Here is a 20,101-nt window from a genome sequence, read left to right as displayed (position 1 = left end):
TAGAAGAATAACGTATAGCAGAAGTAGTGTAAAACCATTACAGCAGTTACAGACATTTAAACTCAAGTTTGATGAATAATGCTGGACCTAAAGAATATGGTAGATGTCTGAATACATGTAAAACATGCTTGCTAAGTACTCAAGAAGTACTCAGATTCATGTTAGAATATCCACCAATGAGCTCAAAAGCTATGGTCAGCAAAAAAACAAAAGCACCTTGACAGCCACCAGGAAGCCAATATTAGTCAAGAAAGTTATAATACAATTGAACAGATAAAATAAAGCTTCCATAAGAGTCTATGGTCAGAGACTGTATACATTTTCAGCCATGAAGCATGCAGATACCACTAGGCCATAGAAGGTAGTTGGAATGCAATACACCATGTGGAATATGTCACCAATGCAGAGTCTCAAAGATAAATAAATTAACACCCAAAATACCCAAAACTTAGGCAAAAGAATAAAAAATTGCAAAGCAAGATGACTTCCTCATTTTGTATTTTCTTCTAAAAATGAAGACCACTGCCGAAAGAAACCAAATACTCCACTAACTTTTTTTAAAAAAAATGCTTATAAACAGTGATTTATAAACACTACTGAGTAAATAAGTGCACAGAAAAAAGACATATTAAGATGTGCTTAAATTAAATTAAATTAAATTACAAAAAAGGAACAGATTAGTATCTTTGTACAAATAAGAGCGTTAGAGTATAGTCATTAATGGCAACATCTACACTGAAAAACCCCCCCAGGGCCAGGGCCATTCCTGGTCATAAGGCCAAACAGCAGACTGTGTGCTTCAGTGACACACACAGCATTTGGCTTTGATCCTCATATGTGGTGGTTTTCTGGTTTTGAGACAAGATTATTTTAGGTATGGACGGCTTTTTTAGTTAAAAAAGAGCTATCAGATAATCACTGTGGGACTTATTCATATCAGGAAAATAAGGCTATGTATTAAAATATCTGAGTTGTGGTATTGGATCATGCCTAAACATCTGAGGTCACAAAACAAATGAGATGATGTTAGAAGAGTGCATGGGAAGAGTGTGGAAGGTAGCAAATATGAGACTGTTTTGCTGACACTTCCCAATGAAAAGGGCACTTGGGGTTTGGCCTCCCAAATTGTGCCTGAACATCATCTTCCACAGACAGGAAGTCTACTATTGTACAGATGTAGATTACAAATAACATGAACCTGAATTAATTATGTTAAAATAACACAGTTTTCCCCAAAAAGAAAAAAATAGAAAAAAAGGTAAATATTTTTTCTTGGAAAATCATGAGTGAATGCATGCATTCAAATAGGCATGAAAGTGAGAAGTTAATTTTAGGTAGTGAGAGAAGAGATATTCATTGTATCAATATTGACCGCATATGATTTTTCCAATCACAACAGAGAAATTTCTGAAGGAACAGTTGATGAGAAGAGCATCCAATCTTCACACAATATATGGGTGGCAAAGGAGGAGGAACATCGGGTAGGACAGGAAAAAGAAGAAAGAAACCATCCGAAGAGAAAGGAAGTTCCTTACTAGTACTTGGAGCATACTCGTCCTTGGCCACACTCCTGTCCCAGCCTGGAAACACTGTTGGGTAAATCGTCTCCTCTGAAGAGTCTTCATCATCTGAACCATTGCCACTTGAGGTCACATCTGCTGTGATGATGTTAAATCTGCCATGAAGCCCTAACCCACAAGGTCTTCTGCTGACAGCAGTTATGCTTTCCTGTCTCCCCTACATGCAGCCTTATAATCACAGAGGAGAGTGTACAGCACCGTGCTTCCCATGGTCCATATCCCCTCCTGGTTCTTCCACCCACCAGGGATTCATCACTCTGCCATGGCCCTGCTGAAGCTGCCCCAACATGGCTCTTAGCTACCTTTCAGTGCCCTATGCATGCTTGCAGCACTAACCATACTCTGTCCTCTTCTAGCAAGAGTGAGCATAGTGTACTGGCTTGAAAACATTTTCTTCCTTTCTCTCACAAGTCCTTCTCATTGGAATAGTCTACTTCTAAATTGCCTCCAAACAGGAAAAAAGAAAAACCCAAGTACATCCTTTATAAAATGACTCACATACTCATCCCTTTCAGACACGCAGAATACCTCCGCAGTACATGAACAGTGTGGACAACTGCCCTGTTGCTACCAAATGTACAGTCAGTGAGAGATAGCCCAGTACTTTGCTTTTCCCACTTCAAACACACGGTAACAAAAAGCAGGGACATATACCACACATTCAACCCCACTCCACTTAATGCTTCTGAAGCTTGCTGCCCTGGTGCTCTGGTTATTCAGCCCCTAATCAAAGCGCCCTCTTAGCATGACGTTCTTTACCCTTGGTTGCTTGCGTGGGTTCTTGCACCTTCTGTCCAGGATTTGACCACCACCAGTGGTTTGAGAACAGATTCCACCGAGCTTGGGTGGTGGCTTTCTCCAGGTTGTCATGATGAGGCCCTGGAGCTGTTAGGACATGGTTCATTCAACCCAGATCTTGTTATTATTTCTTGAGAAGCACTTTTCCTCCAGCAAAGTCAAGTCCACCAGCACCGGCACCCTGAGCATGCTCATGCCACTGAGATGGATGTGAGTGCAAGGAGAATGTATGAACCCATGGTATCATTACATTCCTCAAACAGCCAGATGCAAGCACTAGTGGCAGTCCCAAGAAAGAACATGGTCCCTTGAGAGGAGTCGTCAAAAGCCCTGTGGGTGTTTGCTAGCCCTTCACATTCAACAAGGTTAATCAGTTCCTCACAGGTTTTGCCAGCAGGAGAGAGCAGATAGCCTTAGATAGACTCCAGAATGAGGAACAACCACCAAAATGACATAAAACCGTGTACAAAAGGTGAAAGAAGTATCCATGATGGGCAAAGAGGACACCCAGAGATAAGCACACCCATTGGTTTAGCCTTCTCTTCTACTGACAACCCCATGGAGCCAATGCTGCCAAGGACCTGGGCTCAGAACTACGGCCATTCCACTCGAAAGACACATGCACTCCCCTTGGCCTGATGCTGTCAGCAAAATCCACACCAGAAACACTTTCCAGTTAGGCATCAGCATAGCATGGAGAGAGAGGTGCAGTTTTACTCCTATCATATTACCAATGCACAATATTTTCTCAGAACCTAGCATTTCAAATAGTAATGTTCCATAGGTTTGTGACAGGCATTTAAGGATGGAAAGAGATTTTTGTTTCGAAAAATTACAGGAATCTACAGCCTTTTCATCCACTGTGCTAGGCAAGCCAAATAGGTATTGGCATGCAAACAGAAATAATTGTGCCACTTGTATAGAGGCTGGAAACTTCCTCCAAAGAGGAATTATTTCTTGAGACACAACATGCCACGAGGGAAGCCCACAAATCAGATATGAGTGGAGACAAGACATCAATTCTAGAAGCAATGGTAGATATTGCTTCTAAGGATACGAACCTCACAAGATCTAAATGGGTTTTCCTGTGGCACGGGAGATGTGTTTGAAACAAGAGCTGATCGGGAGAGCATCCAATCTTCACACAATATATGGGTGGCAAAGGAGGAGGAACATCGGGTAGGACAGGAAAAAGAAGAAAGAAACCATCCGAAGAGAAAGGAAGTTCCTTACTAGTACTTGGAGCATACTCGTCCTTGGCCACACTCCTGTCCCAGCCTGGAAACACTGTTGGGTAAATCGTCTCCTCTGAAGAGTCTTCATCATCTGAACCATTGCCACTTGAGGTCACATCTGCTGTGATGATGTTAAATCTGCCATGAAGCCCTAACCCACAAGGTCTTCTGCTGACAGCAGTTATGCTTTCCTGTCTCCCCTACATGCAGCCTTATAATCACAGAGGAGAGTGTACAGCACCGTGCTTCCCATGGTCCATATCCCCTCCTGGTTCTTCCACCCACCAGGGATTCATCACTCTGCCATGGCCCTGCTGAAGCTGCCCCAACATGGCTCTTAGCTACCTTTCAGTGCCCTATGCATGCTTGCAGCACTAACCATACTCTGTCCTCTTCTAGCAAGAGTGAGCATAGTGTACTGGCTTGAAAACATTTTCTTCCTTTCTCTCACAAGTCCTTCTCATTGGAATAGTCTACTTCTAAATTGCCTCCAAACAGGAAAAAAGAAAAACCCAAGTACATCCTTTATAAAATGACTCACATACTCATCCCTTTCAGACACGCAGAATACCTCCGCAGTACATGAACAGTGTGGACAACTGCCCTGTTGCTACCAAATGTACAGTCAGTGAGAGATAGCCCAGTACTTTGCTTTTCCCACTTCAAACACACGGTAACAAAAAGCAGGGACATATACCACACATTCAACCCCACTCCACTTAATGCTTCTGAAGCTTGCTGCCCTGGTGCTCTGGTTATTCAGCCCCTAATCAAAGCGCCCTCTTAGCATGACGTTCTTTACCCTTGGTTGCTTGCGTGGGTTCTTGCACCTTCTGTCCAGGATTTGACCACCACCAGTGGTTTGAGAACAGATTCCACCGAGCTTGGGTGGTGGCTTTCTCCAGGTTGTCATGATGAGGCCCTGGAGCTGTTAGGACATGGTTCATTCAACCCAGATCTTGTTATTATTTCTTGAGAAGCACTTTTCCTCCAGCAAAGTCAAGTCCACCAGCACCGGCACCCTGAGCACGCTCATGCCACTGAGATGGATGTGAGTGCAAGGAGAATGTATGAACCCGTGGTATCATTACATTCCTTAAACAGCAAAAATATGCAATGCTTTTAGTGTAAGTGAAGTTCGAAACATTCTACTAAAGTATAAGATTGTGTTGCCAGCTCTGAAGGTCCAGTAAAGTCAATGAATTTTGCATAGCATTTTTAGGTGTGACAGATCAAAATATGTACTGTATGTGAAATACACCCCAATATTTTGACAAAAAGCATTCAAAGCTAATAGAAGCATGCACACCATAGAAACTGAAATCCCTCAGGCAAGCCATTTGATAGTTAAACCTTTCTCTCTGCTATGAAAGTTATGAATCAATAAACTGAGAAGCAGGGTTTGCAAGAAGAGCTGCACCTCAAGTCATACACATATTCACCAAAAGAAAGCAAAATCTACTTCAAAATGTTTCTCTGGAAATATTTTTATTCTGGCAATTCCTCACAAGCAATATTTTTATCAGCATTTAGACCATCTTACTTCTATATCTTGAAGATGAAGAAAAGATATCACATACTCTTTTTCATTCAGAATAAAATCTTTAAATAATTAATTTAGAAAAATACCTTGAAGACTAACATCAAAGACACTAGCTTTGATCAATTTTTGTGCAATATATGAAAGTATGCATATTGGAAAATTGGAAAATGCAAGACCTAGGAATCAAAGTTGTAATGATCAAACAGGATAAACTGACGTTGTTCAGTCTGCAGTAGTTATGTTTTGCCTATCTGTAAACTGCAAAGTGTACAAAGTGTATGGACTTAAACTCAGAACTTCACTTTTTCAAGATATTTTGGCAGCAAAACCTAACAGATTTTGCCTTTCTGAAAAGCTGTCCTTGCCTGAATAAATAGTCTCTTCTCACAGTCACTAATTGCTCCCTAAACTTAGTACTAATAGTACTACTCCGACACTGGTGTCAGAAAATGGGAAACCTGGACATTCAAAATCTGATCTCTGAGCAACAGACCATCAAAACCCAGGTGGTCTCAGATTTGGAGCTTTGGGATGGAACTGTGAACAAAAAGATAATGCCAAAAAGTTGGTTAACAAGAAAATAACTGAATAACTAAATAATTGCCATCTGACTTGCTGTAATCACATCAAAATTCTCACCTCTACCTGCTTTCCACAACAAGCCTTAGGAATTCATTTTCTTAAGTGATGAATATGTATTCGTGGCTTCCTTCCACATACAAAATACCAATGCAGATGCTTTCCTGTCAGATCAGCGAAAGTATGGACATAAGACTTTTCTCATTGATGAGATTTTTTCAGGGAATGCTCCAAACCAAATAAAAGGAAAATCCACCAGAGCATAAAAATATCTATTATATATGGATGAACAAAATCAGTCGCAGTTACTGTTTGAGTAACTTGCTCTGATAACTTAGGGAAGTATCTCATCAATCAGCAACAGAATTTTATGACATCTGATCCATGGCACATCTACAGATGAATCATAACTTGTTAATAACAAAGAGAAAAACTTGTTTCAGCCAGGAGAGGAAAGTTGATGGCAAAGTGCCGGCAGTGTATTAATCTGAACTGTGAACTTGATGGAGAACATCACCAATAATGTCCAAAGCCAGAGCAATAATGAAAGGGGATCATCTGAAGAACAAGAAGCTGTGGCAATTGATCACTTCAAACCCATAGCAAAGAAGTGTTTTGATCAAGCTAGACACCTTTTCTCCAAACTTGAAGTTTACAAATGTTGTGTAGTATAGATGGAGAGCCACTGGTTTTGTTTCTCACTTTCACACACTATAGAATTAGATAGATAATATTTTTAGCCATCTATCTGAAGATATATGCTGAATAGTTTTCTTTACTTATTTCTTAATTTTCTACTTTCCTGTCTGGGGGATTTTTCTCTGGGAAATTAAATTGTGGCCGGGATATTCCAATGAGCCTGCACTGTTGCACAATGTAAATAGCAGACATTGGGGCATGGTTTTATCTTCTTTTTTGTTTGTTCTCCATGTAACTTTCTCCTAGGCTACTGAATATTTGATGACTTTTCATGGAGATGCATAGCTTATACTTAACTTCTGAAAGGAGTGCTATATTACTCATTTGTAATGCAGTAAAATTAAATGAAATGGGTCTGTTTGGCTTTAAAGTGATGTCGCTGAGCTAAAGCTATCAGAAAAGCCCAGGTGCAGTACCTTCATAATCTTTTTTTCCAGAGAATCAATCTAGCAACCCTAAACCAATAAGTAATCATGCCAATGCTATCACTTCTGTGATAACACATATATCAGTATTGACATCTTCTATTACATACCTCTATAGTTATTTTGATCTTTTAAAATCTTAAATACCTCTAGTTTTCCCTCTGTAAAATAGTCATGCCCATGAGGGAGAACTGTTAGCAACAGGAAGGGACATACATATTTAGGATCAGTACATTTGATAATCAAGTAGTAAAAGGAAAACTGGAAGCTTTCCTGTCTAGAAACAATGCACAGATTTTGCAATGGGTACAGTAACATCTGTACAAGGAAGCACTAAGTCACACATGCATACAAAAGCAAATAAATATGGAGCAAAAATCACCATCAGAGTCAACCAGACAAACTCCCCACTGTTACCAAGTGGGATTTCCTCCCCCACCCCCACCCTTACAGGCAGTACTTTGTAGCAAAATCTTTCACTTGAAACAAGCACCAGAAAATTCTCTACTTGCTTTCAAGGTTTTTGGGAAAATCAACCTGATATTTCTTTTTTCCATCTACATATTTATAAGGTGTTACTAACCTTCACATCCTCTGAGACAAGATGCTTGGTTGAATGGTATCTGTCTTTTAGTAAAGCTTTTGCTAACTGTGTAAGACATACAATCATTCTTACTCTATCCTGTGATTCCTAAGTATAGTAACGAGGGCACCGTCCCTCCACGTCCCATAGACCATTTGACCATCTATCAGCAACCAACAAACAATTAAGCAAATTCCTCACTATCACGGGCTTCCATGGTGAGTAAAAAAGAGTCAGCAGGAAGAAACTTTCATTTCTATCAGTTCAATCTTTACTACAACATGCCTCTGTAGATCTCCTTTGTATCATTAAAATGTTCTCCCTTTAGGTTCACTTTATTTTCTGGGGCAAAGGTCTTTATCACTTTAAACTTAAGAACTAGAGTCAATATATGTATATATATGTTCCACTTTAAAACATGTAAGATGACATTAAAATTTTTTTATTTGCTGTAGCTGCTGTGCACTACATATTTGATAAAAACATCACAAGCAGTTTTTCCCACGCAGTACAGCTATTTAAAGACAAAGCAGAGAAAATGGCTACTGTTCTTTTGAGACCTCAGAGCTATGGAGCCACCACAGGCCCCAATTTTTTCTCAGGCATATTGCCAACAACAAGGACAAAATTAGTTTTTGCAAGTGGCATGGCAAGTGAAACTGCCACTTAAAGCACTGCTTTGGTGAGCAAGGCCATGTTTTTGATGTAGATTACCCACATTCATAACCATAAATATATTAGAATCACAGACACTTTCATCACAAATTGACAAAAATGTCCTTTTCTGCCTCGGAAATAAATTGACTTCAAGTTATAATTGGTTGCACTAATTTGTGGTGCCTCATAGAGTAAATAGTTGTGATAAAAAAGCAGTGGGAAACACAAAACAACAATCTTTCTGAACCCATGTATAAGCATTGCAGTAAACATACAGTAAATGCTTTTGCTCCCCTTGTCCCAGAGAGTGAAGTTTATTTCTGACTTAACCAGTCTGGAAAGTACTGTCTTTCAATGTCTTTCCAAAATTGGAGATACGTATGCTTCACCACTTACCAGAATGCCCTGCTGAAAGAAGAAAGCAGTTTTAATGCAATCTATATTTGATGTACTTATTATAATACATAAATCTTACTAGTACTCGCAGGATACTGTCCACCGTCTTTTTCAGGGGAATCATCAGCTGCCGTCACCAAAGAGATGTCAGGTGATACAGGAGAAACTTCATCATCTGTATGGTGATGGATGAATCATTACTACTTCATTAGCTGAGTTGCAACTCAGTACTTGCAACTACTTCAATTATTCTATAATGCAAGTTTCATTCCTTCATTTATTGGTCCAAGAGAGAAGAAAGATACAGACTAGGTTCTTCATGTAATTCAATCCCAAATAGCCTTACTTTACTAACATAGTAAGGATATCACCAAAACAGATTATTTCAAGAGGAGTATGTATTACAGCGATAATGAACATTCTGGCAATGATCTGTTCATGTGATTCAAGCTCTAATTGTACCTGTATACCATCTGGACAGGGATTCTAGAGCAATGAATACACTTATTTGTATTCCCCTCTTTACTGAGATATATTCTGAGTTTTACTCCAAAAATCTAAACTCTACATGTAAGCAGAGTTGATAAGAATTGTCATGGCAAGCAATTGAAATACATGGCATACACCTTGGGGAATGGCTCTGATCCTAGTTCCTTAGGAAGAGAATGTTAGGATTTACCTTTCATGATGCTAACTGTATGGAAAAACAAGCATAACATGTCAGGAGTATACCACCAGTGAAAAGTCATTTTATAATCCTAATGCTTCTGCTATTTTTTTTTTTTTAATTTCAGTATTTATTGAGGATAATGATGCAAACTACGGGTATCCTTCACTGGTAAGTTACTGGTGATTTGATAAAAAGCCTATAGTCAGAGGTCACACAGTAAACTTTACTGTACTTAGAGGATGAATTATATTTGTATCCCTTAGGTTCAATGGGAACTAGTCTTTCAGACCTCTGATAATTTCAGCCACACAAGTGACATCATAAAAGATGAAATAAAATACATGCCACTTTCACAAGGAAGCAAGATACAGGCAAGGCACTCTAATTCACTAATTTGCCACGCTGCAGAATGCCCTAGAAAAGAGTATGGCATTTGTATTTGGTAGGGCTTCATGAAAATAGAATTTGGCTTTACCAACTAAAGGAAGAAGGTATTAATAACATTTTAATTTGACATTTTTATCTCTCTGTGCATTCTGTAATATGCTATAGTAAGAAGATATCCTAAAAAAACCCCTGTATTTGTACAAAGAGAAATCACTTGTACTGTAAATTCCTCCCTTGTTCTTATTACTTAATGTCAATTCATCCTTTTAGACAACAGATAAGATAAGAATGTTATCCTTACCTCCATATACCCATACCCTCAGCCTCCCTAACCTCTCTGTGTTCACTTCTAGACATGTTTTTGAGCCTTTAATGAAATAAATATTTTAATAAGAATAAGATCAATTCTTAGAACCATCTATTCTCAACATCCTGGGAAGGTTTATGTGGGAAACTGCTGATGTGTGGCTGTTTTGTACTCCCGTGCAATCAAAAAAATCCTTAGAAATTCAGAATGCTTCTGTTTTCTTTCAAAGACACACATTGTCCTTTTACTTCTCCAGGATACAAATTAGAGACAGTGCTCCTCATTCCCTCATGATATCCTTTAACTAGCAATGTAATCCTTAACTTAGTTATTTTAAAGGGGATACAGTGGCAACCTACTGTCCTTACCAGAATCTTTTCTAGGAATTTCTTTTTCACCCCCTCCAGAAGAATGATCTGGCAGCTGTGAGACTGGAGTAGCACTTCCATAATATGAGGGGCTGGATCTCCTGATGGAGGTATCCATGGGAGTTGTGTCATGTGTTGATCCACTACCTACATTTTCATCATCCGCACCTGAGGTTGAGGACTCTCCACTATGACGCGTGCCATCTGCATTATAACGTGAGCCATCTGCATTGTCAATGACTGTTGGAAAGAGGAAAATAAGCAGCTGATAATATAAAGGAGCTACATAGCTATATTTCAGTAATGCTAAACAGTTTAAGTCCTGTAACAAAAAAATAAAGAGAAACAATTGTGGATTAATACCAGTTCATCCATTTTTGCCATCCTATCTAATCTGTTTAGATCATACATCACTAAACTATGTCTAATGTATATATGCTAATATATATATTTGTCAAACATATAGGGCCTACTCTACATCAAATATTTTGATATTTTGATCAGACAGTTTGATTTTGAACATAAAACCTTGGCCTCTGTAAAGTCAATCAGAATTTTAGAATTGGGACAAATAATTTATTATGAGAGTTTTCTTCCACTTCCAGCTGCTTTTCTAACCAGCAGCTCAAATGAGATGTAGAAATGTTGCTGTCTTAAGCAAAGTCCTATATGGCAAAGAAACATTAGCAGCTCTGAGGTGCTAAAAAATGTCAAATACCTATATAAAAATGTTTGGTCACACCTTGAGACAAACCAAGCTCCATAGGATTTAGGGGAAGACAAATGACTAATTGCTTTAATTGCTGTTGAACATCTCTTGACTTCTTTTTCTTATGTTTGGCTTGATTTTTAATATTAGCAATTGTTTATATAAAAAAAGATAACCAGATCCTAAAAATGAAACAAGTGGCAGGTCTTTCTAATCAAGTAATACAGTACCTACAATCTAATACAGTACCTATTTCACCCTGATTACTGAGGAAAGAAGTATCTAGTCTTTCAATTGGCTCACACGTTTTGTCCCTTGTTTCTGTAAAATAAGGAAAATAGAAAATATTAATTTGAGAAAATTGAGAAAAAAGTTACATGTATACCCATGTTAATTGTACATAATCACAAAACGTCAGCTTCAGATGTGGACAATTTTAAACAAATTTCCAAACCAAACGTTATTCTACCTATATTCCCTTTTTGCTCCTTCACAGGTGGGGCACTTCAAGATTGTTCTCTCAGCTAACGACGAGATTCTCCATTTCCATAACCATTCCAGAAAATGGTTGCAATCAATGTCAGTTAAAATAGCCCTATGACCCAGTTTCAATGCAGACAGCCCCACTGTTGTGGTGGCAGTGGCAGATCTAATCCTTTTTAGCTGCAGGGACCCTGTCCCCTCCATGGAGGGCTCTGCACAGGCAGAGTGTGCCCTGGTCTGGTGAGCACTGCTTGCTCCAGCGGGCTGCAGTGCCATGCTTGGGGCCAGTGTGTGAGCCACCTGCTCATAGTGCCGGGAGGGTATAAGACTCAGGAGGAGTTATAAAGCTCTGGTGGGGATGGACATCACTGTAGCAGGAGAAGAGTCATCCATGGGTGACAGAGGATGGCAGCTCACCTGATACTATGCCAATGCAAAGATGATTTTTAATGATATGTCCACCAAGAATAAAATAAAAAAATGTCACTGCCATTCAAATAAGCAATTAATTTTGCCTATACCTTTCTGTAAGATCTGTCTGTTTCCACTGTGAATGTAATAATTTACTGAAATTCAAGACACTTGAAGTTAGTCCAGATTTTATCTTCAAATACTGTTGCCTACAACAGTTTTGTCTTTTAGATTTCACTGCTGCAGTGGTTCACTGCACTAAACCATTATAATGAACCATTCTGAAGCTACTAAGTTAGTCCCAAGGGCAGAAAATGGTTTAGTTCAAAACACACTAATGACAAAATGGGTCAAATTCATTGCTGGCATTATAGATACACTTCTAGAGGCTGACAAAATGTATTTCTTCTCAGCTGAAAAACAGATGAATTTAATATAGAAGCCCTCATTCCAGTACCTTAAATAGGAGATTACATATGCTATTGTTAGTTAATCTATATCTAAAATACATCATAAAAGCATATACATACCTGTCGCATTATAACAGTATGCATCATACCGACCAGTTGTGTTTGCTGAAAGTTTGTAAATGCCAGTATGATTTGCTGCACAAAGATGATAGGGATTGATTCGTGGGATAACAATATTCCCCACTACAAAACCATACCTGTGAAGAACAGAGGAAAATACACCATATTACATATTGTAGCAGATGGCATAAATGTTCCAGATATCTCAAACATGAAGAAGCTACGAAGAAGCCATTATTTTCATCTTACATTATTTTTAAAAGGTGCATGTGTTTATGCATACTTTTTGTATATGAAGAGTGTTCCTTTCTCACATGTAGCTACATCAGTCTCCAGCCACTCAACACCATTTTTGCATGTTTAGAGGTAAACACATTTTAATTAAGTGAGCATCTTATTAGCTGGGACGATCGGTTCCAGAGCAAGGCAGTGAAAGTGAGGGACTGGGAGGCAAGTGCACTTTTTATTCAGTGTGAGGTTGTATTATCTGACACTAAAGACTGGCTTCTTTTTTCTTCAGGGAGTCATATTTTCATTGCTTTGAGCATAACATAGTGCTCAGTGACATTTCACACAGAAATGTTGAGGGCTCAATTTATAGTACCTGAGCAAATTTAGAGAATGATTGTAAGACATCACTTTCTGCAAAAGCTGACAGCTTAGTAAAATATTCAGATACAACACTCATTCATCCACAAATTCTTACTGTATCTTTCAGTCGAACAATGCGGCTATTGTGTACAGAGTGCACATATTTCAGTGAAGACTGTGGTTAACAGAGCTACATAATGCACAATGCGTTATTACTATCTTGCAATCCTGTAACACCTGATTAATTCCCATGTATTTAGCTGGGACGTGTGATAGAATGGTAACGAGAACTGGGGTTTGGTTTGGGTTTTGTTTTACTTCTTGAGAGGTACAATTTATCAGGGAGGAGTAAATTTCATAGCTTTGCAGTTTTTTATCTGTGAGCCCCATTGCAGTTACATGTCTAATGTGCAGATACTTGCAATTCTGAAACTCTCTTGTAGGTAGAATTATAAACTGCTTTAGTCACACTTCCAACTGAGCCTACAATGTTGACACTTTATTAATCACCTACTTGTGTTATGGTCTGTTGATTCATCTTATTCACTCACCATTCCACATGTATTTTGATGATTATATGTAGTATTTTTTCTCTCCTACTCAAGCTTGATAAGAGCCTAGCCTTACGGACAAGGACTTCTAGCACAGGATCAACAAATGAAAGTAAGAGGGTGGGAGGGTTGGCCAGAAGGAAGGGAGGAAGTAATCCTAGCTATGTGCCTTACATGTCCAAATCTGTCCTCTGCTAAACTGTGAATTAGGGACAATTGTAACATTAATGAAAAACTACAGCTTCCCGCTGCAAAAAACATTTCCCCCTACTCCTTCATTCAGTTATCTTTATATTTTAACTTCAGAAAAGACTTTCCACATTGCAGAATACTCATAATTACTAGCACTAGAAATCTCTATCCCTAGGTGTTTAGTTAGGATTTGATCCTTAGTCTCTACATATTGTGTAGTGCTGGACAATTCAGAATGCTAAGTATGTTCATATGCTAATGTTAGAGAAAGAACATGCCTACTATGTTATGCAGGACTTTTCCCTCAGAGTAAAGAATTGCCTCTAGTCTTCATGTGGTACTATTTTAAATGACATTCCCACTTCTCATGGAAGAATCTTCTAAGAATTTTCTGTCCATTGTTCTCTGGCACTATTGTCCACCTCTTTCACCACCATGCAGGGCATAATGCTTGTGAAAATGAACGTGCCATATGCTGTCATCAACGGCAGTGCATGACATTTATATGTATAAGAATGTTTTCAAGGCACTGCACATGTAGCTTTCCATGATTACAAATTACTTTGTATGGATACTATTAATTTGAAAGGAGCTTTATTCAATTCTTATGGGCTTGCAAGCCAGTGGGGAAAAACATTCATGCATTAGGCGTTAAAAAAGTAAAGCACCACTGACTAAACTGAAATTAAATAATTCACAGGAAATAGTTGCAAGCAGTATTGATGCTAGTACTATTTCTCATGGTACCAGAATGAAAGTCTTAAAATTTTGGAGAAATGTCCACTGAACTTTTCTACTCCAGTCAGTCAGAAGATAAATTTCATTTCTGCATATTTGCTGTTAATTTTAGACTAATAAAGTTGAAAATCTACTGAAATTTATTTCAACTCTATAATGGTTTACCAACATGAATCTATGTTATCTGATTTAAAAAAAACAAAAACAAAAACCAAACCCACCAAACTTCAAATTTACAGCTCCTGAGTTCAATCTCTTTTCTGCATACGAATGTTTAGGATGACTTGCATAATAAGTGTGTTATGTATTTTGTAAAGCAAGATCACATGATCATCTAGTCTGACATATTTACAGACCATAGGACTGTCCCGACTTGATTACTGTTTGAACAGAGGGCATCCTTGGGGAAAATATTTCATCTTGATGAAATTTTGGTGTAACAAAAAATCTACTACAAACCTTGTAAGTTGTTTCAGCCAATAATTATTATCCTTACATATTTTGTTTTATTAGTACTCACTTAATTTTTTGAATCCAAAATATTCTGTGAGTAACTTCCAGTCTCTTGGTCTAGCTGCTTTTTGCTAAACTGAAGAGTCTGTATTATCCGCATTTGTTGCCCTATACATCAGTAATTACAGAGGACAATTAAGTCACTTGACAACATGGTTTTGGGTTTTTTAATCATTTTTATGGCTGTCTTCTGAAAATTCTCCATTCACAGATTATAAGAATGCACTAATACTGTGGCCATTTTTTCAGTGGGATGTCAGGAGTTCATCCCTCAGTACCACTTGGTGCTTTTTACTGTTTCTTGACAAGACAGAGTTCCCTATACTGTATATACCATCTTCAGTCTTTGACCTTACATCAGGTCATTAAAAATCATAAATACTTTTCACATACTTATCTTACCAATTAGTCAGTGATACAGTATGATCTGAACATCTCCCTAATTAGTTTATTATACTGTCGATCTTCTGTTATCTTTAGATTTTATTTGTAAGAGGTTGATTTTTTAAAGATAATTGGTAAAAAGTATATGCAGGCAAGGAGTTATTTATTACCAGGCCCAGAGCAAACATCCACATGCACAAAGATGGTTTATTCATCACAGAATAGAACTTACTTGAGGACTGATACGGCCATCTAATTAACAGCTACATGAAGTCAACTGTAATTATTACAATATAGCATGGATGGATGGACTTGTCATGATATATTATTTTTTTAAGAATTTCTTTACCTGCAAGTTTCAAATCCAAGTTCATGAGCTTTCTTCAACTGCTCTAGCGTTGACAAGGTACTATTGAGAGCTCTGCAGAGTTCGACTGCTTCAGATCGTGTGAGACTGTAGCGACCATTTTTCTCAACATGAAAAACTCCTCCATATCTGCAACTTACATTGAATTCTGTTATTGAAACAAAAGAAAAAAAGGAATTACATATTGTTGTACTTAATGCTTCACTAAAGACTTGGAAATGATTTATTTGCAAGTATAGTGCTTTCAATGCAAACCAGCAACAAGTAGCAGCTACCGATTCATTCAGAAAGAGAGCTAGCACTTTCAATCACGTTTTTCATACTTCCCTTCTTTGGGCTGAGACACAAGCCAAATCTTCAGCCTTCCCAAAAATTGCAATATACCATGTTTTTGTGAAGTATCTAGCACTTTTAATATACCATGAACAATAATGTGCAGAAGATGTAAATATATTGTGAAAGTCTTGGAAGCCACATTACTGCAAAACTAACTGAATATTCAAATGTATTTGAAAACGAAATTTTTCATTCATAACAGAATTTTTTAAAGATGAAATGGCGTATAATCGGAGCCTTTATGATCATAAGGTTCCTTAATTATCTCATTGTGATCCCTTCACAGTGAATCCTTTTAAATGAACATATATATCAATCACCAGTTTCAGAACAAGTTCAAGCTATGTGTTCCTATTATTAGCTAGACAAAAGCAGAAAGCTTGCATTGGTTTGATGTTGCATGATCTACCTGAGACAAAAACTGAGCCGCACAGATATTCTGAACAAGAACAGTATTATGCTGTTAAATACTCCCTGAAAGATAATCTTTAAGCTCTTCTTACTCAGCCTGCTGGGGCAGATAGAGAAGCATCAAATACACATTATATAAGAGTTCACATGAATGAACTTCTTGCTCCCTATTCATTCATCTTGACAGTATTTCCCTCCATTTTGAAGGGCTTCCTCTTGCTGAGCTCACGCTCACACACAAACATCTTACTGCCAACCCATGTCAGAGTTTCAATATGTACTGTCGTAAGCTTATTTAATGTTAAAGGATGTCTTAGATGGATTTTAATTTAATATTATTGTAAAGGTTTGCACACGGAAGTAACTTTCAATGGCAAGCAGTATGAGGATAAAAATTATGAATAAAATAAAAAAAAAGTTTTTAGGTGCCATAGTTATGTTGTGCAATTTGTTTTCTGGCCTTCAGCCTGGGAAACCTGAACAAGCAGTACACGCAAAGCCTACGGGAGGGGAGCGCCTCATACAATTCACTACAGACACTGAACAAAAGGCGTAAGAGCTAGAGGCTCTGAGGAGATCACACTCCGTACATCTTTATGTTGGAAAGATACTGCCTACACAATGCCACAGGTACAGTGGGAAAACAGTATAATCCAAGGAATAATACTAATACTACTACTACGAATAAGAATAATCATATGCATGGAGAAAACAGGGAAAGATCAGGATGGTTCAAAGCAATGGGAATTAACGTTGGCCCTGCCCCACCTTTCCCTCAAGAGAAAAAAGTGGTTGCAACTCCAGACTAGAATGACAACTGCAAAGCACACTTAATTGAAGTAGCCTATTATTCCCAGTGAAGAGAGGAGCATGACTCATTTTTATCTTAATTTTAATGGGAGTTTCACGTGCATGAAGGGGTAAAATAGACCAGTCTTCTCCAAATATCAAAAGGGGGTGTCTGTACCATCTATTTGAAATAAAAGATGCTATATAATAACTGTTTACCTAAAAGACCCGAAATGCAATTCAGGCACATTTGCATTGACACATTCTATGTGAATAACAAGCAGCTTTCCTAATGTCATTTTTGCTTGATGGTCTATTTTCTTCTATAGCATAGCTGTGAAAGCAAATGATAGTAATCAAGGCGTGCACTCTTCCTTCAATTGCTTTTGTTCATTGGTAAACTGAGGTTATTCTATCTACACTGTATCTACTCAGTGTAAACTGCAAGGAATGTTCCTTTCCACAGGTAATAGGAAACAATCAAGGAGATAAAATACCAGATTAGATCCAGACTGTATGGTGTTTGAGAAGACAACCATTATTTGCAGCATAGGTAGGAGTCCAATAGTATTGATGACTGCTTGTCCAAAGGAGCTCAAAAGCTGTGCATCCAATCTTAAATACTTTTACCATAGGCAACAGAATTAATCATTATGATTACTTGGATTGCCTTTCCACAAAAAGAATGTAAAAAATATCTCTTCTCCCACCTGCCCCCCCAACTATTTAGGCTGAGAAAAACATTTAATGTAGACAAAATTGATATACATTGCATAGCTGTTTAACAGTCTTGATGATTACAGTTCTTAACATTTTTATTATCATATGTTATAAAAAAATACCATGAGGACATAATTTTTAGTTTTGCAAAATTTATGCACGACTAACGTGTTTTCTCAAAATGCCTTTATTTTGACACAGCTATTTTCTTCCAGGGAAAAACAGTTCTATTAAAATTTCTCTGATGACAGCCATGTCATGAGATGTTCTGAAGGCAAGAATGAGGAACCTGTGTGGAAGAGACCACTAACAAATGCATTATTCTTTCCTGGAGGACTTAATGTCTTGCAACAGGGCTGAGCTTCAGAGTCTGAGGAGAAGCTACTGGATTAACAGAGAATGATAGTCTCAGCAAGTTCCCACACATGATTCTGAAATAGTCACAGTGCTTCTACGAGTGCCAGATGCAGATGTGCACAGCACTGGTTGTAGGGACAGCTAATGGACTAGAGACCTTCTGCGGTCACACCCCTCACTGAACAGCACTGCATGCTCAAAAAACACCTTCGCATGTACCTACAAGTCACAAATGTAGTCAACAGACGTTCAGGTTGCAGATCCTGGTAGATGTTTTCTTACAACAACACAATGAATAGCTACTCTGCACAGAAGGATGTGGCCCACAACTACTGTTATGGGACGGAGCTGCTCTCACAGCTGCCACGTGAGTGACTTCTACTTTGGCTCCGAATGTTCCATATTCAAAGCCTGACATTATTTTGGAAGTCGTCCAGTCAGTAGCTGTATTAAATATAAATGACCTAGACAGGAAAAAGGCTTCTCTTTAGCTTTCCATTCTTGATTCTCTCTTCTCTGTAGAACAAGGCAGGCCTAAATTTGTTAATAATTAAACATACTCTGTGAAGCCCAAGACTTAATATTAAATTTGGGGATGAGATCACAAAGATCTATTCGATTACTTAAAAGTAACAAGCTCAGTGATTTTGGAACTAGATTTGTTTGGAACATCAACATCTCTTCCAATAACTTTAGGCTAATTTCTGAAGAACTTTCACTATGAAAGCAGATACCACATCACTTGCTTTGGGTTGCATTTGATCTCACAGCTTATCCCAGATTCACTGAAATATTAAGTGAAGTTCACTTTTGTTCAGAGTGAATTTGATTCAGCTGTCATCAAACCTCAGCCCATTCACGGTTTTAAAACACTACAATACATTGCTCCATTACCACCCAGCAATCCAGTCATAGTCAGAATCCCACTTATTAGGCAGCCAATTCCTTAAACTCCAACCGTTGAAAATAAATAGGCTTATTTACACAACTCGGCTTAATGGAACTACTTGTGGGCTACAGTTATGCACACGTACATTTTCCACAGAAATGCTCAGCCTGGCTCTACAGCATACATACTGTACACAGCGTACATACACATACACTTCTGGGAAGTATCATGCTTATTGCACATGTGCTGACCAACTGCACTGCACGAACACACAGAAGGGCCAAAGCTCCCAGGAAGCCTCACTCAAGCAGCATGGGAGATCACGTGGGTGTCCAGGAAACCCCAGGCAAAAACGTGGCAATCCGATTCTCAAAACCGGTTTTGAGGCCATCCAATTAGTTGGCACTTTGCCCTAAAGTAATGTTGTGACAGCATGCTTTGTTTTTATTTTGATATCTTCTACACCTACTATTAAAAATGTTTGTAACATTGCTGTAGTATAGACACGCTGTTCGTGAAGCAGTGAGTGTGGAAATAGGACTACAGCAGTACCTAAAATTCACATGACATTTCACAGTCTAAGCAAATTGCATAAACCCAGCATGTCCTCTGTGAAGACAGTTGTCCTGGTTTCGGCTGGGATAGAGTTAATTTTCTTCCTAGTAGCTGGTATAGTGCTGTGTTTTGGATTTAGTATGAGAAAAATGTTGATGAGAACACTGATGTTTTAGTTGTTGCTGAGCAGTGCTTACACTAGTCAAGGACTTTTCAGCTTCTCATGCCCTGCCAGCGAGAAGCTGGGAGGGGGCACAGCCAGGACAGCTGACCCAAACTGGCCAAAGGGATATTCCATACCATATGATGTCATGCTCAGTACATAAACTGGGGGGAGTTGGCCGGGGG

The 20,101-nt window shown here is 38.4% G+C and overlaps 1 protein-coding gene across 1 annotated transcript in view; it reads right to left on the bottom strand.

Moving 5' to 3' along the window:
* Positions 1-20,101, bottom strand: part of CD44 (CD44 molecule (Indian blood group)) — a 57,884-nt gene that overhangs the window by 18,107 nt on the left and 19,676 nt on the right. The window contains exons 2-6 of the mRNA XM_009273662.2: positions 15,679-15,844; positions 12,361-12,497; positions 11,186-11,257; positions 10,228-10,467; positions 8,575-8,670 (exon numbers count right to left, since the gene is read on the bottom strand). Coding sequence (XP_009271937.1) covers positions 8,575-8,670; positions 10,228-10,467; positions 11,186-11,257; positions 12,361-12,497; positions 15,679-15,844 — 711 coding nt within the window. The remainder of the gene's footprint in view (positions 1-8,574; positions 8,671-10,227; positions 10,468-11,185; positions 11,258-12,360; positions 12,498-15,678; positions 15,845-20,101) is intronic.

This window comes from Aptenodytes forsteri, unplaced genomic scaffold, assembly GCF_000699145.1.
Source record: "Aptenodytes forsteri isolate BGI_AS27 unplaced genomic scaffold, ASM69914v1 Scaffold511, whole genome shotgun sequence".
Taxonomy (NCBI): Eukaryota; Metazoa; Chordata; class Aves; order Sphenisciformes; family Spheniscidae; genus Aptenodytes; species Aptenodytes forsteri.
Note: the sequence above shows the minus strand (reverse complement) of the source record. Positions and strands in the feature narration are given on the sequence as shown.